This window comes from Acipenser ruthenus, chromosome 34 (genome assembly GCF_902713425.1).
Source record: "Acipenser ruthenus chromosome 34, fAciRut3.2 maternal haplotype, whole genome shotgun sequence".
In the NCBI taxonomy this organism is placed as follows: domain Eukaryota; kingdom Metazoa; phylum Chordata; class Actinopteri; order Acipenseriformes; family Acipenseridae; genus Acipenser; species Acipenser ruthenus.
The window spans coordinates 7,164,044-7,191,935 of record NC_081222.1 but is presented as its reverse complement, the minus strand read 5'-3'; the positions used below and the strand labels follow the sequence as shown (position 1 = coordinate 7,191,935).

At 39.4% G+C, this 27,892-nt stretch overlaps 1 protein-coding gene across 1 annotated transcript in view; it reads left to right on the top strand.

Moving 5' to 3' along the window:
* The window catches only part of LOC117402131 (adhesion G protein-coupled receptor E3-like), a 48,198-nt gene extending 20,506 nt beyond the window's left edge, over positions 1–27,692 (top strand). Inside the window, exons 4-18 of the mRNA XM_034910469.2 lie at positions 232–406; positions 2,813–2,959; positions 7,184–7,230; positions 8,447–8,542; positions 10,013–10,190; positions 11,057–11,170; positions 11,597–11,769; positions 15,183–15,353; positions 16,168–16,368; positions 17,087–17,322; positions 17,987–18,053; positions 18,751–18,842; positions 20,748–20,907; positions 21,398–21,493; positions 25,220–27,692. Of these exons, the coding sequence (XP_034766360.1) occupies positions 232–406; positions 2,813–2,959; positions 7,184–7,230; positions 8,447–8,542; positions 10,013–10,190; positions 11,057–11,170; positions 11,597–11,769; positions 15,183–15,353; positions 16,168–16,368; positions 17,087–17,322; positions 17,987–18,053; positions 18,751–18,842; positions 20,748–20,907; positions 21,398–21,493; positions 25,220–25,300 (2,034 nt within the window). The 3' untranslated portion in view covers positions 25,301–27,692. The remainder of the gene's footprint in view (positions 1–231; positions 407–2,812; positions 2,960–7,183; positions 7,231–8,446; positions 8,543–10,012; positions 10,191–11,056; positions 11,171–11,596; positions 11,770–15,182; positions 15,354–16,167; positions 16,369–17,086; positions 17,323–17,986; positions 18,054–18,750; positions 18,843–20,747; positions 20,908–21,397; positions 21,494–25,219) is intronic.
* Positions 27,693–27,892: the final 200 nt, after the last annotated feature.

Sequence of the window (27,892 nt, the reverse complement as noted above, 5' to 3'; positions counted from 1 at the left end):
GGATCATTCGCAAGACAACCCCAAGCCAACACGAAAAGATTTTTGCTTTCTAAAAATGTCAATTAACCCCAAGTCAATAGGGTCGACCCAATGGCCATGGAGTCGTATTTCGGCTTGGGATCCTAACAGATAATAATTCCAATACACAGCTTAGCTGGAGGGGCACCAGGATCAGGGGGCGGAGAAGCCACCTTCACCACCTCTTAAACCTGCTGTTGCTTTTTTAAACAGACACCCTGGAAGTGGTCTGACGGAGGGATTTCATCATTTCTGCACTGGCAAAAAGGGAGCCCAAGGATGCGGGAAGAAGTGAATGACGCCAACTGTGTAATCATGCTTTACTTAGTGAAGGGTCAATGGGCAGATGTGAATTGCAGCAACCGCTTCCCCTTCTTTTGCTATACAGGTAAGGAGCTCTGTTCTCTTTCAGCTCAGTTGAGTGCATGTATTATACACAGTGTGCCCATAAGCACTGCCAGCCTCTGTTAAGGGATGTGTCATACAGCTGTATTTCTACATGTTCTAAATATAATCCCTGTCTGTGTTCTGAAATATCTCTGCTGTTGTTTCCGCCTATAATTATTGATCATGCTTACTGTATGTGACAGTGTATTTCTATCCCTCTCTGCTCTGTGTTGCAAAAACAACAAAAACAACAAAAAAACGTACCTGATAGTTCATGAAACATTATCTGCTTATATCCACTCGTTCCTTGATATGTATAAATGTTGTAACATATACAGTATATATATTAAAACACATGAGCCAGAATAAATGTTCTAATATAATTATAAGTCAAATGCATTGGATTTACAGTGTTTCCTGTTTTTTTAAACAAGTTCCTGGGCTGTTTTGTTTCTGCGTGCTGTTGTAAACTGCCTTTAAAAATCAAATGTCCGTCTCAGTGACGTCACACGAAAAAACAAACAAATCAGGCAGTGAAATGCAATCCCGCCCCTATCCAATAATATGTGTTTACAACCTGCACTGCAAAGTATGGTGGCCCATCAAATAAATGAAGTGTGCTATTTACTGTGTTTACCCGATCACAGGTCCAGAATGACACTTCCGTATGATCATGTTTACATGAATACGGTTCTTAAAGGGTTAATAATTCTTTGGTTTTCTTAGTCCCATTATCCTTGTTGTCCAGTAAAAACTAACCCGTTCACTGCCACACTGTTCTAACTGGGGCCATGTCAATGATACAGACCACATGCTTTGAAACAGTTCAAATAAAGTTCCATTACAGGAAGTGTCCAATGGACATTAACGGTTTCAGTGCCACTTAGTTTTAACCTCTGACCGTATTAATGATGCAGACTTTACAAGCTGTATTCTACGATTCTCTCAAAAAAGTTCCATTACAGGTGGTGTCCAGTAGCAGTTAATCTTTCCACATTCTTTTGGACCATCAAGACCCAGCCACATTCCCCACGTGGATGTGTCAGGAATGGAATTAACCCAATCCCTGCCAAACTCAAATACAAAATAATCCATCTTTAGTTACACACAATATATGCAAACACACATTATTTACATATGCAGGGCTTCCATCCTGTCACAGCCAGCAAACTTGTTTCTATCAGACGGATGGGAAAAATACAGTGAAATACTGTATGCCCACAACAAGCACAAGAAGCACCACGCTCAGTTATCCTGCAGATACACTATCATTGCATTAGATCCACCACTGTGTCACCACTCTCAAGCGCAGATCTTAAAAAGAGAGAAAATATCCAAAAATGAAGCTCTTTCTGATATTTGCCAAAGAGTAAAACAAATCCTTTATTATTATTATTATTATTATTTATTTCTTAGCAGACGCCCTTATCCAGGGCGACTTACAATCGCAAGCAAATACAAATATTATTATTTGTTTGTTTGTTTATTTATTTGACGTACAAATCTCTGGACATTCTTTTAATGAGAATTGATACATGCACCACATGTATGCGTATGGACGCAGATGTTTCAAGCTCCCTGATATGATCAAGTACAAATCACATTCAAATCTCTTCCAATACAAAAAATGACATTCATAGCAGTCAATGCTAATGAAATAGGAGGTGGGGTTTTAAACTACATTTCAGGTACAAAGAAGACTTAAGGGGGGCATGATTGAAGTCTTTAAAATCTTAAAAGGTGTTAACCCTATCCAATACTTTAAGCACAATACAGAAACCAGGACCAGAGGACACAATTGGAAATTAAGTGGAGATAGACTTAGGTCACTAAAGTATACTTCAACCAGAGAGTGGTGAGGGTTGGAATGGGTTACCTCGTCATGTTGTTGACGCAGAATCCCTTGGATCCTTTAAGACCCAACTTGACAAAGTTTTGAGATCATTCAGCTACTAGGAACCGGACAAGGTTAGATTGGCTGAATGGCCTCCTCTCGTTCATAAATTTGCATTAAAACAGACGCCACAAGTGTGTCCCATTTGTCCAGAACCAAATACTGCAGAAGCATCCACAGGATCATATCCTAACCCATAACCTTTAACTTAATCCTAACTAACAAAGCATTTAATACTGGACGAATCAACAAACTGCACACGTGCGACTGTCTCCTTCGGTTTAGTTTCCACAGAAGTCACACAGGACAGTGAAGATGACGCTAATAGTAATATTGCATGAAATATTAATATTTGACACTATCTTTTAACCACTATTGTGCTGTATAATGATGCTTGGTAACACAGCTGTACACTAGACCTTCATCTATGGAAAACTGACTGCACAATGAGAGTATTGTGAGTGGAAACACAAAGTGGATACTAACTGAAATTACAAATGCGTTTTCATGCAGACATTGATGAGTGCGCCCAAACCCCCTGGCTCTGTGGTCCGAATGCACAATGTACCAACACTGTCAGAAGCTACACCTGCTCCTGTAATCCTGGATTATTTCCTAATACTGGATTGAGATGGATACTCAATCAAACACGGTGTGAAGGTACGTAAATAGAAGACACCTTTCACTGGAGTTTACTAGAGCAGAATACGCTTCCCACTAGGGCTGTGTTCAAAGGTTCGAAGGTTCGTTTGCTAGCCAGGAATTCAAAGCTAGTTCTAAACCTTGAAGGTTTGCCGGGAGGCAATCAGATGTTTATTCATTTTTTTCTCTGTAACAAAAACCGTTTGACAATGTGTGAATACTATAAATCATACATTAAATGTCACTCACATGCAAAATTTGATCTTTTGATTTGTATAATGCCTATTACTGAAACAAAAGTTGTTGTACAGTGCAGTCCGTTTATAAGAATCGCTGATATAAAAATCAACCGCATATAGTGATCAAAACCACTGGGACCAAATCATTCCTATACCAACCAATGTAAAATAATCTGCTTGTTAGAATCAAGCAATCCGCTTATAAGAATCATTTTGGGGCAAACTGACTACATGTAATACGGTACTTGATCAAGTGCTATGACGTGTACCGCCAATAAAAGCCATTTTTGAATTTGAATTTGATCACATCTCGCGTGATTAGGCACGTATGCAGCATGGATAGTGCAATGATGCAGAAAACACTGCACTGTTTGTAATCAAACGTGACTGCGTCACTGCATTGTGCAGGTATGTTTTTTGTGTTCTCTGTTAGCGAAAGTGTGTTTCAATAAAGTGAATACACGTTCATTGAATACATACAGTGTTATTGTGTGATATGCATGTAGACGGCGCGGCGCGGCGCGGTGAGGAGGGGGTGGGGGGGGATTGCAGAGCTTTGCATCTCCGTTTTATGAAAAACTGTGAGATTTGCATCGCAACAGAAAATTAATAAGCCATAGATGTTTAAATGTAGTGGTCGTCCTGACAGTAAAATACTGTACTGTAATGTCATTTTAATTCAAAGTCCATTACACGTAACACCGCACGGCAGTTAAACTAGGCACCCTCACGAGACGATCACTTCTCAAGTATACTGTAGTAAAATAGGATTCTGCAGCCTTGAGTAAGCATACGTCATAACCATGATCGTATAACAAGCTGCTTACCCATGAGGACTTGTTTTGATGTATTGTCCTTAGTAATTGAGCACCATTGACATCTGTATACTGTATTTAAACTGCTGATGGCACGCTTTTGCTAACTGTAATGCAACAGAGTGGCCGAGGACAGTGTAAATTATCAGGCTGGAGTCTTGATTTACAGTTTTAAACTGGTGTTGGTTTTATTTTTCTTACAATGCGGTGGCGAAATAACCACTAATAAAACAAACCAAATAATCCTAGCTCTCAGCTGGAGCTCTAACTAACAGTACTGTATGTGGAACAAACACTAGATCTCTTACTCGAGTTTTGGTTTCGTTTTGTTACTTCTGCTTCCTTACGCCTCTATACCCCCCATCACAAGCTATCGGCTAAGCCATTTCTATCAAGGTGTCATTAACTTTAACAAGCAGTTAACCAATTAACTATTATCCTTAATTCGTTAAGGAAAGCAGCTGTGTTTTTTTTGTCGGCGTGTATACATGCGGGAACTTGTGACATCTAGTGGTCCACCCATTACACTGCCGCCAGGAAACACACTCTTATCATTCTCATACTAAGTTTGATTCTGCACCACAGTAATCATATCGGTCCGCTTTTAAGAATCATCCACTTATAATAATCAAAACACCCAGGACGGATGTGATTCTTATAAACAGACTGCACTGTATTAAAATCCAGCAAGGGGCATTATAATACAGGAAGACACTATCAGATAGGCGAACCCGTCCGATCCTGTCTCCCTAATGATAGTGCCACTGGAGGTGTTATAATATAGGGAGATACTATCAGATAGGTGAACCTGTCCGATCCTGTCTCCCTAATGATAGTGCCACTGGAGGGGTTATAATACAGGGAGACACTATCAGATAGGTGAACCCGTCCGATCCTGTCTCCCTAATGATAGTGCCACTGGAGGTATTATAATACAGGGAGACACTATCGGATAGGCGAACCTGTCCGATCCTGTCTCCCTAATGATAGTGCCACTGGAGGTGTTATAATACAGGGAGACACTATCAGATAGGCGAACCCGTCCGATCCTGTCTCCCTAATGATAGTGCCACTGGAGGTGTTATAATACAGGGAGACACTATCAGATAGGTGAACCTGTCCGATCCTGTCTCCCTAATGATAGTGCCACTGGAGGCGTTATAATACAGGGAGACACTATCAGATAGGTGAACCCGTCCGATCCTGTCTCCCTAATGATAGTGCCACTGGAGGGGTTATAATACAGGGAGACACTATCAGATAGGTGAACCCGTCCGATCCTGTCTCCCTAATGATAGTGCCACTGGAGGCGTTATAATACAGGGAGACACTATCAGATAGGCAAACCCGTCCGATCCTGTCTCCCTAATGATAGTGCCACTGGAGGTGTTATAATACAGGGAGACACTATCAGATAGGCGAACCCGTCCGATCCTACCTCATACGTCATGGCAACCCCCCCCCCCCCCCCCATAAAAGTATATTAACAAACGTTATTAATACATGTCAAAACAACAAAACAACCATCACTATTGGTGTGTCTGTATGAGTTCAAATGTATTCAAATTAGGTTCAGGTATTTCAATATAATATTAACAAATAATAACTGAGTTACGTGTAAATAAGTAAATATACACACACGCATATCTATTGTTTAACTATGAGAAGCCCCTGCTTGTTGGAACCAAGGTTCGCCACAATATATGAGGCTGTGTGGTTGAGTGGTTAAAGAAAAGGGCTTGTAACCAGGAGGTCCTCAGTTCAAATCCCACCTCAGCCACTGACTCATTGTGTGACCCTGAGCAAGTCACTTAACCTCCTTGTGCTCCGTCTTTCGGGCGAGACGTAGTTGCAAGTGACTCTGCAGCTGATGCATAGTTCACACACCCTAATCTCTGTAAGTCGCCTTGGATAAAGGCGTCTGCTAAATAAACAAATAATAATAATACCTCTTCGTAGTAGTGCATACTGATAAATCATCTCCTGATCACTCGTTTTATCACCAAACTCCTGTATTCATGAGATATGCCCCTTTTATTTATTTATTTTTTTCGGCTTCTCTCGGCTCCTATCGGTCTCAATCGGCCATTGAATGGTTTTCTCAGCTTTTTCTGGAGAAAAAATGACTAGAGACCTGTTTTTTACGTCTTTTTGATGATGTCAGACAGGGTCCGACATTGCACCAGAAAGGGAAAATTGCAATGTCGGACCAGGTCTGACATAAGACCTCAAAGGGTTAAATGCATTCTTTTGTTTTGTGGTATCCATTATTGTACATCGAACCCAACTGAGCATAGGTAAAAGGGCCTCTGTATGGTCAATAACAAAATCTGCTTATAAATAGGCCAAGGAATCGTGAATTCACTGAAACGGAGAGACAAAACACAAGGCAGAAACCTTGGACCTTTAATGGTGCACATCAGTGGGGCAAGCATGACCACATTATTGTGCATTTATAATTGTCAATTTGTAATTGCAATGTTCTTTTCTTTTTACTTGCAGATTGCTAATCTCCTGTAAAATGAATCTGATCAAATCAAACTGTCTCGAACTGTCAGAACTAATGACTCGAATTGACTTGAGTCAGATAGGTGACTCGACTCGACTCAAGCAAACTCTGTGACTCGACTCGACTCGAGTCTTTACCCCCTTGTGACTCAACTCGAGTCCCAATTTTTGTGACTCGATTACAACACTGCTACTTACAGCAGCAGGGCTTCTGCCCTGTCACAGTTACATATTGATTTAGCCAATAATCATGATTATCGTGATAATTTACAGACGATAATCGATAGCAGCAAATTGCATTATGGTCCTACACGACTGTATATGTATCAGTAAGTATCTCAAGCAGCATCAATTACGTGTATACGTGTAATTATAAAAACATGATTACTGTTCTATATAACGTATTTTTAAACGGCATGTGGATGTTTTATTCCATTTATATGGATTACCTGTAAAATAATAAGATTTTCAATAAAATATAATTTAGTAGCTACGGTGACGGACACTAGTAAACTATGCAAATTAGTACCATCGAAGGTTCGAACCTTCGTTCGGTAATGTGTTCCGAACCGTTGATGGTCAAAATGTACCCTTCGTTACAGCCCTACTTTCCACTAATTATATTTTGTGTTAGTTCCTGTTACTTGGTAACTTATTCTCGTGCTGTTTTGTTTTTTCAGATTTAACAAAGATCCAAGATGGGAAAACCTGCAATATTCCAATTAATGTAGGTGATCAGTTTGTTAAAAAACATCTATACTGCTCCAAACAATTAAGCGCTATTCAGAGAGGTGTATATTAAATAGCGGTACTGTATGCAGATTATGTGTTTTTTGTCAGCAGGTATTAAATGAACCTGTTGAAAATGTGATAATTTCACAAAAAGAAAAGCAGCCTTTCCTTTGTTTGTCCTCATCTATACAATTGAGTATCAATCCACGGCAATGGAATCTGCATTGAGAGATTTAAAAGCTGCTTGGAGGCTCGTTTCTTTCACCCAAGGTGCTGACATTGTTACTGGTGCTGTAAACTGTAACACAACATGCAGCAAAACTAGCAAATGCCACCGATTCGTCACGTACCATTTCCTTATCCTTACCTTCAGAGCTAATCGTCCTAAATTAATCATCTACTGGGCTTGTATACTGGGAGATGTAGTTGTTTGTCAAGCTTAATCAGGGGTAAAATCTTATCCAGGACTACAATCCCACAATTCACTGCAGAGATGTTGCTCACACTGAGATTGACGCATTTCTATGGAAACGAGCAAAGTGAAAATCAGGAAGTAAAATCAAAATGATTATATATGAAACGGAAAACAAATGATCACAGATAAAATGTAAGTGGTTTGAGTTGGTTTGATCACGACAGTTTCTATATTAAACCACTCATTCAGATTGTTATTGATTGCTACTCAATAATTGTGCAGACAAGGGCAAACAAGGGAAAGCTTTGTGTTTAGGGAGTGTTATTCCATTTGAATTGATACCTAGCAACTTAAAACATTTTAAAGGGAATGACTTGGAAAATCTGAGACTCTGCACATCCCTAGCAAGCGTTATAATCCCAAAAAGAAATAATGCCCAACACCTCTCTCTATCTGTTTTAATAAACAGAGGTATCAGATGTTCAGGTGATGGTAACATGCAAATATGTGACATTTCAGACAAAGGTAGGAGGGTCCCAATTATTCACCATACCTGCCCTATTGTCTACCCTTCATACTGTACGCCAGTATAGTGTGTGATCACTATAGACACCCCTTCATACTGTACACCAGTATAGTGTGTGATCACTATAGACACTAACAAAGGCCTGCCACTGATTATACATATTGGAAATGAGTGCTTGTGTAAGCATCCCAATGTTAAAAAAAACAACTGTTTCCATTCTGTTGCTATTAAGATAAATAGTAATATGTGCTTTTCTTTGTTTTTTTACAGACAGGGACATTGAGTCACCTAAACAGTTCCTCTGCCTGGTTTTGTCTCATCACTAACTTCAATTCCACTAACTTTACATCTGGATATCAGGTGCAGGTCAGAATCAGAGTTCTCTTACCCTTATCAGTGCAGCTGAACACAGCTTACTAAACCTGAACCCTCCCCCTCCCCCCACGAGCTCTCAGTACCTTCTGCTGCACAGGACTAAAGAACATAAAGCCAGTCCACTTCTCCCCGCTCACTCGCCTTGCGAATGACTGCTTTGTTGTTTAGTCAGTTAGAGCACAGGCCTCAACATAGCCTATTAAGCCTGAGGGTGACCCAATTCAACCAGAAACGGCGTGAGACGACAGGAATCAGAAAGCCACATTCCTAAAACTCACACCGCTTGTCCACCTCGGCTCACAGCACCTGCAGCTCAGAGCTAGAGAGCTAGCTGCAGCTTCTCCCTTTTAACAATAAACTTTATTTACAACTAAAAATCGAGTCACAATGCACTATCACTACCTGTGCTGAAAGTCAGCTCCATGCTCGTGCCTCACTCCCATGTTCCTAGCATCACTCTGACAGGTCAATAGCTTTATGAAAAATATTCTTTATAGCAGTGAGGATGGTGAGGGTATGGAATGGGTTACCTGGTCATGTTATTGAGGCAGAATCACTTGGTTCCTTTAATACCCTTTACTTTTGAGATCAATGAGACTCTGCGCTGTGTGAAGAAACTTTGTGCCAGTGTCAGGATCCTTTTCTCAATGAAGTGTAAGAATATCATGACAAGTGTGACATATTGTAGCTGTAGCATTGTTGCAGGAAGGAGTCAGAATATTTTAATCTTCATAAAAGTGTCATCATTATCAAATACCGTACACAGCCCACAAGCCCCCCTCCTCCCAGTGTGCAGTTTGTACATTTTCAGAAAAAGAAGATAATTCTGGACGGCCCCTTAAGGGATTGTGGCAATGTGCCCTGCCCTGTGTGCATTTGTGTGTTATGTGTTGTATGTTGCGTGTGTTAATGTTGGTGTATAGATTGGTACACGGGATATAAACGGGTCTGTGTTTCACGTGTATTTAAAAAGTGTAGATTTGTATTTAGGCACGAGGAGAGCACAAATCACTTCACGTGCTGGTTAAATGTAATATGTGAGCACGGGGTTGCACAGAATTAATTCACGTGCTGGGATTCAAGTGAATAATTAATTAGTAATTGAATCCCAGCACAACAGTATATATAGATGCACGTTTCTTTCACTCAGGGTTAGGTGTTCGGTGAGTGGAGAACGGGATTGGAGATGGAGGTAATTGTAAAAGTAAAATAAGTAGTAAAATCTGCTCACCGTGTTTGTTTGTCTTTGTTTGTTTTGGCGCAAGTGCCGTGTCCTGTGTTTTTGTGTTCCAAACCTTTTATTTTCTGTTCTGTTTATTAAATGCTGAGCGAAAGCATTCGCTCAGCTCCACCAAACCACAAGTCTCTGTCTGTTTATTTCCTGCTTCTGGTCTGACGCCACCCACTCCGGCCGTCTTTGTGACAGGGATTAATGGACTTCCATTTATTCTTTTCTTTCAGCAAGTGGCTGTTGTTTTAAGCTCTGCTCTGAATGACACTTCCTTGTGGAGTAACCTGACCAGGGATGAGAAGTCTGTTGCAGCTGAAGCATACCTGGACACTGTAGAGAGGGCAGTGCTGCAGTTGACTGAGCCTTCAGATGCTCTGTTAAGGAAAAATGTGCGCTCAGACAATCTAGGTAAGGAGGAGTCCTTTACCCATTATCAATAGAACTAGAACATAAAACGATAGAACTAGAACAGGCACAGCAACAAAAAGACCTTGGTGTTGTAATAGACTCATCACTGTCAGCAACCACAGTGCAGGGAAGCAATCAACAAGGCAAACAGCATGCTTGGGTATACAGACACAACTGTAGAGTATCAATCCAAGGAGGTTATGATGAGGTTGTATAATGCACTGGTGAGACCACACTGAGAATATTGTGTCCAATTCTGGTCACCGCAGGATCAAAGGGACATTGTTGTCCTGGAGTCCGTAGAAGAGCAACCAGACTAATTCCAGGGCTTAAAGGACTGAGCTATGAAGAGCTGAATCTATTAACCTAGAATAAAGAAGAGTTAGGGGGAGTGAAGTATTTAAAATCTTGAAAGGGAATGACGTAGTTAACCTGAACCAATTAAGCACAGTACAGAAACCAGGAACAGAGGACACAGTTGGAAATTAAGTAGAGATAGACTTAGGACAGAGGAAAGTAGACACTTCTTCACACAGAGAGTGGTGAGGGTATAGAATGGGCTGCCTAGTCATGTAGTTGAGGCAGAAACACTTCAAGACCTATCTTGACGTTCTGAGATCAATCAGCTACTATGAGTTTAGATGGGCCTAATGGCTTCTCTCGTTCATACATTTTCTAAGTTCTTAATATTGTGACCAGAAGGTAGCAGCTCATTTAGTGGGGATTTAATAAAAAATAGAATCTCTGTGCTCTTTGGTGACATTCAATTAAACTGTCCAGAGGTGCGGTATATACAGTGTGGAAAGTGCTGGGTTAGCAATTAGCGATTAGCAATTCCCTTACCTCAAACTGCCTTTTCCTTCAAGATATGGAGTTGCTGATTATACCATTCAAACACAACACATCAGAGGAACAGTTACGAGCCAATAATAACACACTGGAGATTAAGTTGGGAAAACTTATGGAAGAGAATAAGCAAGGTAATGGCTAATAATATACCTCTAGCAATTCCATTTCCCTGTTAGTTCTGCATTTACTTTGTGAAGGTTTGTATCTCACTAAAGACAGCACTGTGCAATTGCTGTAAAATAAGACTGTCTGTCAAACGTCCATATATCACACTTGCTTACTTACACTGGCTGGACGCTTTATTAGGAACACAAGTTATTGAGGGTGTCAGAATTTTAACAGAGGGACCTGTCTGTCTGTACCTCATTTACATACAGAGTAAACCAAGTCGTCATGGTGATAGTCATGTTACTGATGGCTCTGATTCTGTATTTACAGTCTAACTGGGGGGTGTCATTACTGATATACATTTTAAACATTCCATGCAGATGAATGGAGGTATATTGGGTAAAACCTTAAAATCAAAAAACCCAATCCTAAACTGCTTGTGTCCACAGATCAGATAACAGTTGGGTTTGTCTCATACACTGGGATGGAGTCTATCTTGGAGGGGAGCTTTTACAAGAATGAATCATCTATCCAGTTAAACTCACAAGTGGTCACTGCTACTATAGGCAGAAACCACCACAAACTTTCAGAGCCAGTCCATTTAACCTTCCATCACAATGAGGTAGGTGGACAACACTTAATGAAAGCTAATCAAGGTTTTAAAATAATAAGAGTAAGTAGCTTCATTTTAATTGCTTTTTACATGACTGCTTATGGTGTTTGAAATCATTTTGAATGTTTCTGGAATCTGTTTCTCCAATAATGAGTTTGTACTTTTTCTGTCTTTGAAACAAAGATGATAGTTTTGAAGTCCTAATGTAATGTTTCATTCTTGATTGTCTGGAATGTATTATTATTTATTGACTAGATATTTGTGGATTTCAGTTGTTTATTTGGATGGAGGTTGTGCTTAATGAACACAGTGTGATGAAGTGTGATGAGATCACTTAGAGCAGAATGCAAATCTGCAAGATATATCTATTATTATGAATATACCAGCTATTTGAGGATTCCATTGTGTTATTGTGATGGGGAGGTTCTTGTGTGCTCACAGAAAACAACACATCTGCAAGATGTTATTATTTATTAGTTATTTGGGGGTTTCAGGTGTTCTTTGATGTATTTTTTTTATATATACAGCAGGTGGAGAGACAACTCAGAAAAGAAAAGATAATGGCTGTTTTTTGTAAAATGCGATTAAAGCTCAATATATAGAAACCTGTAACCTTTACAATGTACAGACAGACGGTTTAAAAACATTTGGTGACAAAAGGACTTGGTAAAATAAATGTGCTGCCCTGTTAAACAGCCCACACAAAATGGTGGGAAAAAAAAAACCTGTCCTTTCAAAGTCTACTGCTTTTTTACAAACACAAAGTTTCGGTGTATACAGAAACTACCAAGACAGTATAAAAATTAGACACTTGCATCCAAATCCCACACGTGCATTCAATTTTACAAATATATTTACAAGCACAGTACACATATACACAAATAACTGCTCTGTTGCCGTCTCCCTCGTGTAGTCCAGGGCTCGTCAGGGCTCTCACTCGCTCACCAGCAGTGTTGTTGTGTACGGGGTGCCTCTGTCTCTCAGCCTTCCCCCTTCCACCACTTCTTCGACTCGCCCTGTAGTGCAGTTCCCATCCCAGAGAAAAGCAATACATTATCCTGCAGCCTGTGTATTTTTGTTTCGGTTTTGATTTCTATTTCTGTTTTGTCCCGTCTCTGCCTAGACTTATGTCTTCCACCGTTCAGCCCCCTGCTGTTCCACACTGACCCCGCCTCTATCAATCCATCACAGCCAATCGCTATTCGATTACATTTCTGACCTAATCCGGCTTTGACATCAGTGTAACCTGGAGCACCTGTGCTTCTGCCCTTCCCAAGATGGCTGTCACAACTGGACTTTGTTGTAAATATTCAAAGATCTTGCACATTTTCTCATCTTTCTCGCAGCTCTGCTTGCATTGTGAATGTTTTGCGTAAAATCGCGAGTGAAATCTAAAAGAGTTGCGGAGAAACTGCAATTATCTCAGCGCTGCAGAAATTAATAAATTAACATGAATTAACACAGGAAATCAACCGCAACTCTCTCTCTCTCGCGGTATATAACCATCGCAAGTTTTTGCAAAATGAAGACGCATTATTTGTGCTTGACGAGGCATAGCCGCAGCACCTCTTCAGCTGTGAAAGTTAAACATGTCATTAAATATTTTGCTCTCAAATGTTTTTTCTTACAATTCTCAACACAGTTTCATCCATTCTGCAAGTTCTTGCGTGCGCTAAACAGAGACAGTCCACTGCCAGGGACATTTCATTACTTTACCATTTACGTGCCATAAAGATGACACTGGCTGAGAAAGAAGGACTGCGACTCTATTGTCATTTTTTATACACAAATGAAATAAGCTTACTTGATTTGAAAAACGTCTACAATTCCTACACTACTTGGTTTGATTGAATGAGTAGTACAGAACAAGCTTCAATATGAAAGTGGAACATTCATTTCAATAAACAACACATTTTTAATGAAAACAAATATAGTAGCCTACTTCACTAAAGTGAAAACTGGCTTCTGTTACTTTTAAATACCCCTTCTTCCAATTATACTACTGCTTAATAACAGGAACAACATTTTATTTAGGGTTAGTGTTGAACTTAAACACGTTCATGCCTGCCTGTGCCCCTACCCCCACGCAGGAACATCGCCCTGCTAACTTCCCCTATTCAACAAATATATAAAAACAATAACAACGGTCTGGTTCTCTCTTTCTTTTTTTTAATGAATAGAATTGAAATAATAGAGAATAAAAACAAACCAAGCTAACAACTATCTAGCCTAAACAGAAATGTATTTATTTATTTATTTATTTATTTATTTATGTACAGTATTTTTTTTTTTTTTGCAATCTCTATAAACTGCAGGTTCTATTGCATTCACAGCACTGATAATGTTAGATATAGTTAGATATTACTACAGCGCGGACCATGGGTCAAACCAATCCCATGTTCTCTCTTTAACTAGAAACAGAGATTGTCCTGAAATACTTCCTGCGAAATAACTAAGAGGAGTGTAACAAGTCTTATGTGATTTCCATGCAACATTGTAATTTGCGAGCAATTTAACTTTTCAATTTAGCTCGTGGTGGTGAATTTGCGGGATTATTCATGACACCTCCCCCAAATTTGTGGGAAAAGCACTTACGAAAGAACCCACAAACCAATTTTTTCCAACGCAGCATCTATTTTGAATCTCACTCAGAAGCGCTACTTTTTTTTCGCAAAAAGGACTTGCGGAAAAAAATCTCTAAACTCCCCTTGCGACACACGCAAGATGTTTGAATATTTGGCCCTTTATGCTTAAGGCATGTTCCATCTTGGTGAGGCCCTGCAGGGGGCCCCCTCTAGTGCCTCCACCAGTCTGGAGGTCAGATTTCACTCCTTTCATCTCTCATCACCCTGCTACAGAAGTCTTGAATTTAAAGACGCCGCAAGAAAAAGTACCCTGTTTAACAGCATAAGAAACCCCTTACCTTTGTTAAGATAAAACACTGTCCTCTTACAGGAGGGATACTTTACTATTCCTGTGCTTTTTAACAAAATGCACAGTGGAAGAAAGCAGTAGCTGATGGCCCGTCCTCCTTCTCCCCTGGATTGGCTCTCTACCTCTATACTTGAGAGTGACTGTCACCACTGCAGTATTGGAACCATGAGCTGTTTAAAAAAAAAACTGTATTAATTGAACTCAGGAAAGTACTTGTTACAAGTACTCGTTTGTACTCGGTGCTCGGCACGGGCCTGGCAAACATCATACATTAGTAAATGAAATGTAAAAAAGCAATATTAATTAATCTAGTTTCTCTGAGCTAAACTCAGACACCACCCACTAAGTTAATTTGGCACTTGTGTAAAGTGTACAGTTTGGTTTACTGAAGTTCACAAATATTTGTAATCATGGAAGCCTTTGTAGACACAGAGGGTTGTTAATGTACACAGTTTGTGGTTTAACAGTTTGGCAATGTTCTTTTCTAGTTAAGGAAAACCAAAGAGGAGACGATATGTGTCTACTGGAAATACAAAGGAAAGGAAAGCTCTTGGTCCACCGAAGGCTGCACAAAGTTACACTCCAACCAAACACACACTGTGTGCAGCTGTGACCACCTCTCCAGCTTCGCTGTATTAATGGCACTAGACGAATCACAGGTATTTACATCACACAAATGAAACAGTAGTTCTTGGATAAATATTAATATTCCAACAGGTACGTGTTTAGAAGAAGAAACCCATTCATTATCGCAAGAAGCAGCAAATGTAATCTGTATTCTAGAGTCTGTAGCCAGTTACCTTACACAGAAATCATTTTCACAGCAACTGCACAACCTTGAAAGTCAAAAGTAACCAAGTGTGTACTTACTTGTAATAATTAAAATCGGTTTGATACAAAAACAACAGGTTTCATCAGTAATGTAACTGATAGTTGAGACACATTGTTCCATATTTTCAAAGACCAGCTTTTAATTAACTAAAGAGAACATTCCATGTAAAAGACATAACACTGAGAAGCCATTACGTCCTAATCACCACATTTTAAAGAATATTTTTTTAGTTTGAATTTCATGAAATGTTTTTTGAGATTAAGCTTTTTGAGTTTATTAAGATTACTGAGTTTTCAAACCACTTTTTAATTTAAGCCAAAACAGTCCTTCAAAATATTCCACAAAACAATCCTTACAGTTTTGAGAATAGAGCCTATTGGGACACATGTATCACAGCCTCTTTGACAAAGTGTAAGCTGAGCCATGTTTTGTGAATTTTTTATGAATTTGTGAGATCAACATTTTTACTTTACCAAACTGCAGTCATTAAACAATGAATATCCTTACACCTTCACCTCAGGCCATATGAGACATACATGGCTTGTTTTAGAGAACAATCCCAAGAATGCCTCACATATTCCCAAGTGGCCATTTTTAGAAACTCCAAAACTTTGATTAAAATGTTATTGTCTTTTTTTCAGATGCAAGAAAATGTTGCCTTGACAGTGATCAACTACATTGCAGTGATCGCATCCCTGGTCTGCCTCAGCCTGGCTATCTTTACATTCATATTCTGCCGTTCAATCCAGAAAGCCAACACCACCATTCACCTGCACCTGAGTGTCTGTCTCTTCCTGGCTCACTTCCTGTTTCTAGTTGGGGTGTCCAGAACCGAAAAGAAGGTGAGTCACTGCCTGCAGATACAGAGGGGTTTTCAGGTTACAAAACAAATGGGAAACAGAACAATAGAAGACTTTAAAAAGCACACACTTTGACTGTATAGTTTGATGCAATGCCAGGTTAAAGGTTAGTTTACTTTTCCACATAAAGCTGATGTGGTGTTTTCCTGCTTGAGTGTCTGCTGTTACAGTACATCAGCATCTACAATGAATAACCTGGAGAAACAGGGAACATAGCTTTCCAGATTTAGCATTGCCTCAACCACACTCAAATGAAAGGTAACATGACGTGGTTACCTTTGTGAATCTGGGGGAGTTGTGGTCTGAAAACTTCTTACGATCTCACCATCATGGAGAACAAAAAGGCAAACAGAATGTTAGGTTACATGGACAAAATAGCAGTATTCAAGCCTAGGTAGTTTTAGTTAGACCATGCTAGAATACTGAGTGTTATTCAGTTCACCTCACTATGAATAAAAGAAGACACTTGAGAAGGAGCAGAGAAGGGCAATCAGGCTGATCCCCTGAAATGATTAGTTTGGTAATGACAGACTTTTTCTGGATGTGTTCACTTCTATCAACCAACGTGTCTCACCACCTGCGTTTGTCCCACATTGAAGCTAGTCACTCCTGCCTTTCTGCAGTCTATGGTATCATCACGCGGGATGCTGTATATCTCTTAAACCTCAGGTGACCTGCCCCTCTGCCTGTCTTTTCTCAGGTGCTGTGTGCAGTCATAGCTGGGCTCCTGCACTACCTCTTCACGGCCAGTTTTGCCTGGATGTGCCTGGAGGGAGTGCAGCTCTACCTGCTGGTGAGAAACCTGAATGTGGTGAAGTACAGCAGCAGGCAGGGGCTGCGAAGGAGGTACCTGCTGCTGGCTGGGTACGGCTCTCCTGCTCTCATCGTGGCTGTGTCTGCTGGAGTCTTTAAGGAGGGGTATGGGACCGACACATTGTGAGTATTAATTCAACCTCTTTATCTTTAACAGGTGGTGTCTGATAATGTAATAACCAAACATTATATTGTCTAAACCCCATCATTAGCATACGATTCTCACAACTCTCTTAGTTCACTCTTAACGTTTACAAATGGGTTTAGCATTGTTCAAAATGTGTGTGTTGAATATACAGAGACTATACAGAGCAGTGGTGTCTATTAACTTACAAGCTAGCAAACAATCTAACGGCTGGTTACACAGACCCCAATTAGTACTGATTGTGGACTACCTGACTTAAAATAACAATACAGTAGGTCGTCCAAGATGAGTGCTAATCAGGGCCTGTGAAACCAGCTGCAAATGTTATAGCTTTTTATTCTTTGACATAATAATTGTTTTTTGTTTGTAGTGCACTTGCATTTTCTTGTATAAACTGTGCTCCAGTTCCTGTTGGCAATTAACCCTTGTAAAAGCTTCCCTCAGTAAAAGAACAGCAAAGAGTAATAAAGCACAGTGAAAGCATGGCAAAGTATATTTTAAAAAATTGACAAACCAGGGTAAACTTAGGTAAATGCATAATATAATCATAGAACAATCATGGTAAAAGTGCAAAAATAAGTGGTAAACGTTTACAAGGGAAGGTAGTGTAGGTGTAATTGTTACTGTTATTGTGCTCCTCAGTTGCTGGCTGAGTCATGACAGAGGATTTGTCTGGAGTTTTCTTGGTCCTGTTTGTGTCACAATCGCTGTAAGTAGATATCCATGCCATGTTCATGATGTATGCACAATCTCAAGTGTGACAGACAGCCTCCACATACCCACAGATTATGAGGCGCTCTCTATAACCCTGTGTCAAAGAATGTCCAGAGTAACTTTAATCTGTGTGACCCCTGGCTGTGTGGTCCAGTGGTTAAAGAAACAGGCTTTAACCAGGAGGTTCCCGGTTCAAATCCCACCTCAACCACTTAAGAGCAAGTCACTTAACTTCCTTGTGCTCCGTCTTTCGGGTGAGATTGTAAGTGACTCTGCAGCTGATGCATAGTTCACACACCCTAGTCTCTGTAAGTCGCCTTGGATAAAGGCGTCTGCTAAATAAACAAATAATAAACAAATAATAATAATAACTGGACAGACAAAGAGTGGCATACAGTATGGACTTCTGCCTCCACTATTTAACACTGAAAAAATAAACAACAAACTTGAGCCAAGAAGAAAATGAACACCCGTCCCTGAGCCCAGCCCCTGTGCACCATCGTGCTCATCCAGTGTTGAATGAAAGCCTCTCTCAAGACTCCACATATCCTTATTTAATATTTAAACAATGGTGGTATTCACAGTACATCTGAATAGACCCTTTGAATTCTGTTATTATAATTGCTTGTTCTAGTTTTGTAAAATAAACAGGTGTTGAAGAGATTTAAACTGTACACACCTTTGCCCCGCAGGTAAACACCATTCTCTTCATTGCAATTCTCTGGACTTTAAGATCGCAAATGTGTGGCCTCAACACGGACGTGTCCAAAGTGAAAGACACCAGGTGAGTTTCTGCTGACACAAAAAAAGACTATGAAAAAGACCTAGGAGTTTATGTTGACTCAAAAATGTCTTCATCTGGACAATGTGGGGAAGCTATAAAAAAAGGCCAACAAGATGCTAGGATATATTGTGAGAAGTGTTGAATTTAAGTCAAGGGAAGTAATGTTAAAACTTTACAATACATTAGTAAGACCTCACCTAGAATATTGTGTTCAGTTCTGGTCACCTCGTTACAAAAAGGATATTGCTGCTCTAGAAAGAGTGCAAAGAAGAGCAACCAGAATTATCCCAGGTTTAAAAGGTATGTCGTATGCAGACAGGCTAAAATAATTGAATCTATTCAGTCTTGAACAAAGAAGACTACACAGCGATCTGATTCAAACATTCAAAATCCTAAAAGGTATAGACAATGTAGACCCAGGGGACTTTTTTTGACCTGAAAAAAGAAACAAGGACCAGGGGTCACAAATGGAGATTAGATAACAGGGCATTCAGAACAGAAAATAGGAGGCACTTTTTTACACAGAGAATTGAGAGGGTCTGGAACCAACTCCCCAGTAATGTTGTTGAAGCTGACACCCTGGGATCCTTCAAGAAGCTGCTTGATGAGATTCTGGGATCAATAAGCTACTAACAACCAAACGAGCAAGATGGGCTGAATGGCCTCCTCTCGTTTGTAAACTTTCTTATGTTCTTATCTCTGACTACTTCTGAAGTACACTGCTGAATTCTGTTCTCTGGTACATCATCAATATTGAACCATTTATTTTACAAAAGAATACACAAACAGGGAATACACATTGCATGATTCGCCTTCTAATTAATGTTAATGATCTTCTGTATTGTGGGGGCGGTGGTTGAAAACTGTAAATGGAGAATGGTTTACCCGCCATCCGCCAGGGTAACCTAGGATAGGACTGAGCAATACAAAGCTACAAAGAGCTGAAGATGCATGCTACTAATGTAATGGGGGCTCCCTTTATGTTATATAATACAGGGCCACTACTCATTCATTAAAAGAAGTCAAATGAATGCTGAGACGACTTAATATAAAGTTGCTGTATGAGTCAAAGGATGTCACAAATGCCTCTTAACTCCTGACAAAGTTACACAAGCACAGAAAGCCACACAGAATAAGAACACTACACACAACAAATAAATGAATTAATATCAAAATTAAAAATGCATATTAATATCTTAAGATAACAATGTGCAAATAACACAAACATCAATCTACAAACATTGTGCAACCAGATTTCTAAAGTGAAAAAATGCATTGGCAAAGCAATCAGCTTTTAATCAATCCCAATAAAATTCTCCTTTAAAACAATTTCTTCATAAATGCTGTGGCATCGCAGGGTATTCTCAGCAACTATTAAAAACAAGCCAAGCAATTTATAAACTACACACATAAAACACACACATATAAAACAGTGGCCACAACATATTAATAAAATGCAGAGAACACTCACCACAAACAGTAGGCAGTAGTTCTACATTTTTCTCCATTGTTCCAGGGGGCAATCTGCTTTTCTTTTTTCAAAAGGTGGTGAGTTCCCTAAAATCTCTTTTTTTTCCTGCCTTAAGGACATATTACCCCTTACTTGCCACACTAAGGTACCCTACTGTAAATAGTTTTGTTTTGCTGTTCCAATGATTCTAGTTTTCTGGGGGCCACATTCTATTGTGGTTACATTTAATAAATGAATCTATTATTTGTACTACACCCGGTTGTGGAAGTCCACCATTTTCACTGTCTCGATCCGCCCACCATATCCCTGCAACTCAGCTGTGTGACTCACGTGTCCATGTGTGAATCATCCACGCACACTATCACAGTCACATTCACTAGAACTGCATTCTACTGGACTATGTGACCTAATTCTGTGGATTTGTGTTTCTTTAGACTGCTGACTTTCAAAGCCATTGCGCATTGCTTCATCATGGGCTGTAGTTGGATCCTGGGATTCTTTCAAGGATTGGAGTTCTTCAGATTTGCGTTTGTCATTATTAACTCACTGCAGGGTCCCTTTATTTTCCTGGTGCACTGTGTGCTAAACCAGCAGGTAAGAAGCCATTGTCTGCATATAACTATGCTATGCTACTATCCAGTATTTTGCAGGGATACCCTTGAGTTGGATCACTGGTCCTGCAAGTTGCAATGACCATTATATACTGCTCTGCAACTATTACTGGGACTGATGAATAAATGCATTGGAAGTGAGGCATCTACGGGCAATTTTACCCCACCTGAATAGTCATTCCATCCCATCCCATTTCATCGTTCCGTGGTACTCCACAAACTATCTATTAATGGCCACGCAGAATTACTGAGTGTAATTTGTTTTTCATTATATCCCCAAAAATGGTTTGCACAATGATGACTGCCAAGACAGGAAGCACGCTGAATGGGTTTCTGCAGAGTGACTGATAATACTGGTACCACAGTCAATACAATATCAGTCTTTTCAGTCAATGTTGTAGAAACCAATGTTCCCCAGCCTGGGGACTGAACGTCACGCTGGCATATTGTTGATTCTTTTTCATTATCACCAGGTGAGAATGGAGTACAGGAAATGGTTTGGACGCATCTACAAACAGAAGGACAGCTCAGAACTTACATCTTCTACAGTTCCAATGGAAATCATAACGGTGAGACATGAATACTGGCATCACAAACAACCAAAATTGAAATATCCATGCGGTTTCTTTCAGTTTATCTCTCCATCTATCTATGGTGTAAAGACCACTATAAGCTGGTAAGAGATAGTGATGGGTTTCAGATAACACCAGTCAAAAACTGTTATATGCTGGTTAGTTAAACTGTAACCTGAGAATATATTCTGTCTGGACGAACCTGAGTGAGAACATCCCAAGAACACTGCAAATTCATTTTGATGTCTTCAAAAACTGTTACAGACGTTTTGGCTTCATCTCTTCAGGGCAACAAACATGATCAGGATCACCAAAATATTCAAGTTTTTCAAAACAACTTTTCAAGCATCATCCATCATAACAAATAACAGTTAATACACAATAACAATTCTAATAACATAAAACAACGTAATGAATCCACTGCTATTCCCAGAGTCACAGCAATCAAACCAGAACTCCCAACATGCTTTGCATCTGCTGTGATGATTCTGAACCCTACAGGTGCAACGAGCTCTGACGCTGTTCTTGTGAACCAGCCTGGCTCTCCAGTGCAGTGGTTAGACACTCTGGGAAGTGTGTGTCCGTCTCCACTGCAGGACATTAGCACACTATAATACCCCAATTCTACAAGGTCCATTGGGCAGGATTTTCAAAAGGTCAATTTTTTAATTAAAGAAAAAAAAAGAAAAAAATCGTAATTATTTGATTTAAATCAGATTTTTTTATTTAAATCATTTTTTTTTAAATTATGGATTTGTTTTTGTAGTAACGTAGTTATAGCTCTACAGTACCTCCAAACTGTAAATGTAAGGATGTTGGAAATAGTGGTTTGTGAATAGTTACATACCAAACTACTCAATCTTAAATGAATACATAAATAAAGCAAATTATTTATCATTGTGGCATCCTCTAAATGTGAACTACAATAATTTAGCGATGGAGTACAGCAGAGAAAAATACCCCTCACTCATCCTAGTCATTCTTTTATTTTACTTTTCTTTCTTTGATTTCCTCTTTCTGTGTCAGTCCAAACACACGCAGTTGTTACTTAGGACTACTTTGCTTTTTATAGTGTGTTCAATTGTTAACCCTTTTCCAGTCCATTTATTAAGTGTGTGTCAGGCGCGTCAGGTCCAATTTATCTTCACACGCGCAGTTAATTTTAGACGCGCTGTTTAAAAGTATTTTTTTCCACAGTCAAACAGGTTTAAAAGGCCCTGCATATCAACAAAGCACTCACTAGGCATCTCCAGCCCCGCCCCACCCTTTCATTCGCTATAGCTTTCACATATGCTAAGAAATAAATAATAATAATAATAATAGTCGTACATACCGATCAATCATCTTCTGATCACTCGTTTTATCACCAAACTCCTCAATAATGCGATCCAAGTCATTATTTTATTACTATAACATCTCAAAAAAGCTCTGCAAATGTCCGTGATATTCTCTGTGCGCTGATTCAGTAACAGCCAGCTTGTTTCCTTATGGCCGCTGTTATCTGATGCCAGGGGCAAGTATGACTATTCATGAGATACGCCCTTTTTTTTTTTTTGGCTTGTCTCAGATCCTGTCGCTCCCACTCGGCCATTAAATTGTTTTCTCGGCTTTTTCCAGAGAAAAAACGACTAGAAACCTGTTTTTTGCATTTTTCTGATGATGTCGGACAGGGTCCGACATTGGACCGGATAGGAATAATTGCAATGTCGGACCAGGTCCGACATAGGACCGCAAACGGTTAATATTCCTGATTGCACCACTAAATAAACCTGGTTTCAGCGGGTCTTAACACAGCGCTCAGTTGTCTATTTGGGACCCCACTGCACTGTCATCAGAATCGCTTCGGCGAATATGTTAATGATGAGGCAGGCGCTCTATAACGGGGCAAGACATGTCTTCAGAATATCATTTCAGTGCAGTATTTCAGTGCTCCATTTCTGCTCTACAGAATCAGGGGCAAACGCCGTTCTCTCTAAATACACACACATACACACACACACATACACGCATACACACATGGTATTCCATTGGTTTGTATACAATGTCCTTGCCAATATTTTTTTTGAAAACAAGACCTGACAGCCCCACATTGTACTTTTTAACCATTAGACTAAATATTTACAGAATACGTAAAAACTACTGCTATAATCGTGATTCATTTATTAGCGTTATCATTAAATCATACCAAATCACGTTTTAATTTCTATGTTTTCACTTTGTTGTAAATAAAAGCGTGATTTGGGTCTGGAACCAACTCCCCAGTAATGTTGTTGAAGCTGACACCCTGGGATCCTTCAAGAAGCTGCTTGATGAGATTCTGGGATCAATAAGCTACTAACAACCAAGCGAGCAAGATGGGCTGAATGGCCTCCTCTCGTTTGGAAACTTTCTTATGTTCTTATGTTCTAAGTATAACGCTATTAATAATAAACAAATCATGCAGCATGGTCCTTAAAGCAGTTGTTAAGTATTCTGTAAACATTTAATCTAATAGTTAAAAAGTGCAATATGGGGCTGTCAGGGCTTGTTTTCAAAAGATCTATTGCCACGGACGAGATTGTCTCCAAACCAATGGAATAAGTAAAGTGATCAAGATCATTGACATGGATTTTGCCTAAAGGTATTTGCAATGTTGTCAGACTCCCCCCACACTTTATGTACAGTGCACACTTTCACCTTCACACATTTGTATGCATATATTATAACATCTTATAATACTGTACGTGTTCAAGAAGCTGCTTGATGAGATTCTGGGATCAATAAGGCGGCTGTGTGGTCCAGTGGTTAAAGAAAAGGGCTTGTAACCAGGAGGTCCCCGGTTCAAATCCCACCTCAGCCACTGACTCATTGTGTGATCCTGAGCAAATCACTTAACCTCCTTGTGCTCCGTCTTTCGGATGAGACGTAATTGTAAGTGACGCTGCAGCTGATGCATAGTTCACACACCCTAGTCTCTGTAAATCGCCTTGGATAAAGGTGTCTGCTAAATAAACAAATATAAATATATAATAAACAAATAAGCTACTAACAACCAAACGAGCAAGATGGGCTGAATGGCCTCCTCTCGTTTGTAAAGTTTCTTATGTTCTTATTTGTAACCTTTCTTATGTTCTTTTGTTCTTATAAGAAAACAAATTTCAACCAACATACATAGATGGCATCCAAAAAATAAATAAATAAAGTTTACATTTTTTAATCTGTGGCGTCCGATTTTTACCCACATGCCAGATAATCGTAAATCAGCATTTTATATGTTAAGTTATCTAATAAATGCACATTCTGCACAATTGTAAATTAAGTTTACAAATTATACACAAAATAGATATTCCCATTAATTTTTTATTTCCATTTGGCTGCTGCTTGCTGGTGGGAGAGCCATCTTGCTGTATGCTAGTAGTTTCTATAACAGCAAATTATGCTTCCATTCATTTTTCTTGATCTCGTTAACATGCATTTTTATTAACGAGTTCCCCTTATTTAGTCGTTGAGACAGGAAGTGATGTACGTGACCTGTGACAATTAAGCTTTTTAATGAGAAATGCATTCATAACTTCCTCATGGACTCAATTTCAAAGCATTAACAGATTGATTTAATTACACATTTAGTTTGAAAATCACTTGCGACTAAAGCTCTCGTTATTATACCACGTGTTCGATACAATAATTCTGCCCATTATCTCTGACTGTTTCATCTGCAGTAACCCATCTTTATTTGTCTTTCAGAATGAAACCACAGCAGAGATCAATAACTGCAGCTCTACGTGCAAAGGAGTACGTGTGCAATGGAATAAAGAAAGTCAATAGACATCACTGTTAATGAATGGGTGCCTATGCGGTGGGAAATTGCCCCCTCTGAAATGCAACATTTACATTTTGGCAAAAATCTAACTTAGGTTTTATATACTTCTGATAGACAAAGAGAATGAGATGTGATGCCTTTTATTACACTAACTAAACAAAAAAATAATCACAAGCTTTCAAGACCTCAAAGGTCTCTTCTTCAGGTGGAAGCAGGAAAGGATTTTTGAAAGCTTGTGATTCATTTTTGTTTAGTTAGTCCATGTTACAAAGATGGCAGTAGTGATGACATCAGATCCGGAACAGAAACACATGGAGTGAATACGGGGTGAAGCTGAGTCGCAATGGCTGCTCTCAGTATTTATTAAAGAATAAACGGACGGTGAAACAAACACACAGACTTAACAAAACACAAAACAAAAGGGCACAAGGGCCAGAACAAATAGACACACAAACAAACGGTGGACAAACACTAAACAAACAAGTATCGTGCTGGTCTTCCAGCACGCTTAGCATTTATTTATTGTTTAATTATTTTCTCCTTCTCTCTCCCGTTCTCCACTCCTGAACACACAACCCCGAGTGAGAGAAACGTGTACCTATATACACAGTTGTGCCAGGATTCAAGTACTAATTAATTATTCACTTGAATCCCAGCACCTGAACTCATTTGTGCACTCCCTGTGCTCACATACGAATACACATTTTATCTGCATGTGAAGTGATTGTGCAGTCCCTGTGCGTAAATACATATTACAACACTTGTGCTACATAGCCCAATTTATATTCTGTGCACCACTATATCCACATATAACAGACAACATGAAACACACCACATAAAGCATAAAACACAAAATACACACAGGGGTGGGGCCACCCCACAACAGTCCAATAAAAGGGATTGCATCTCCTTCTCTTTGTCTATCCTCTCTGGACTAATATAACTACCATTTCATCTATCAACGTATATTTCTGAAAAATCAAATAGTGTTTTTTGCCCAAATCTGCAATATTTTTTACTTGTCTCTGTTTGGAACCAAGCTGATTTTTTAAAGGTGGTAACATAAGGTCACATTGTGATAAGTTGCCTATCCACAAAATGTGAATGTCTCCATTACATGCCCACCTTCATGGCACCGATCCTTTGCAGGCTTTGGGTAATTATAGGCTTTACATTCTAAAGCACTAATAATTCATTAAGACACTTTATTGTCATTGTTTTTTATTTAGCAAATCACAATTTTAGAGTTCAGCGCAGTGATTGGCAGCAATCTGATTTTTCCATTTCTTCCTCACATATACATAGGGTCCAGGTAAGGGTAAGCCTGGCTTTTTAACAGCATTGTTGAGCATTCATGCCTGCAAAACTCGTTGAAACAACTGGGTCATTACTGAGCATTCACACCTGCAAAACTCATTGAATCAACTGAGTCATTACTGAGCATTCACACCTGCAAAACTCATTGAATCAACTGAGTCATTACTGAGCATTCACACCTGCAAAACTCATTGAAACAACTGGGTCATTACTGAGCATTCACACCTGCAAAACTCATTGAATCAACTGAGTCATTACTGAGCATTCACACCTGCAAAACTCATTGAATCAACTGGGTCATTACTGAGCATTCACACCTGCAAAACTCATTGAATCAACTGAGTCATTACTGAGCATTCACACCTGCAAAACTCATTGAATCAACTGGGTCATTACTGAGCATTTACACCTGCAAAACTCATTGAATCAACTGAGTCATTACTGAGCATTCACACCTGCAAAACTCATTGAATCAACTGAGTCATTACTGAGCATTCACACCTGCAAAACTCATTGACACAACTGGGTCATTAGTGTATCAGTCCAAGAGTGATGTTAATATATATTGTTAATATATATTTCATTATGTTTTTTTTTTTTTTTTTTTTAATAATTGCACACATTCTTCTGTAGGAATGTGTAAGCACTGAACGTGCTTGGACTAAAGGCTTGACCTCCTCAAATGTATACACTGCCCCCGCAGGTGGGGATGATGTAATTTAATAGAGATCAAGCTTTAAGTGATGTCTTACTTCTGTCTGCACCTAAGCTTTGCAGCTGATGTGATGTTCCAATGCAAAGCCCTTCCCCCGCCCTCAAGCTGGTGCGCTTTGCCTCAGGATTCTCAACTGTGCAATAGTGCAAATTATAACATTTCCAATTCTCAGCTCCACTAATGTGAAATCTAAAATGACAGTAATATTTACAACATATACTGGTAAGATATGTCTTATCGCACACTCTGTTGTAAATTCATTGTTCATTTATTTTTGTACTAGATATGCACCTTTATTATTTATTTTTATGCTTCAGCTAGATGTATTCTTTTTTTCATAAATGTAAAATAAAACTGCTTACCTACTTGTTTTTATGCACCTTTTTTTATGCACCTTTGAATTTCAAATGTCAAGCCTTCGTTTGTTCTCACCACCAGTTATACCACATTTCCATGAACCACAGAACTTGGGTTACTCGAGTTGGCTCCCAATTCTCCAGTCCGGTTTCACTCCTTGGCTGGCCTGAAGTCTGAATTCGGGCTGGGAGGAAATTACATCACTAAA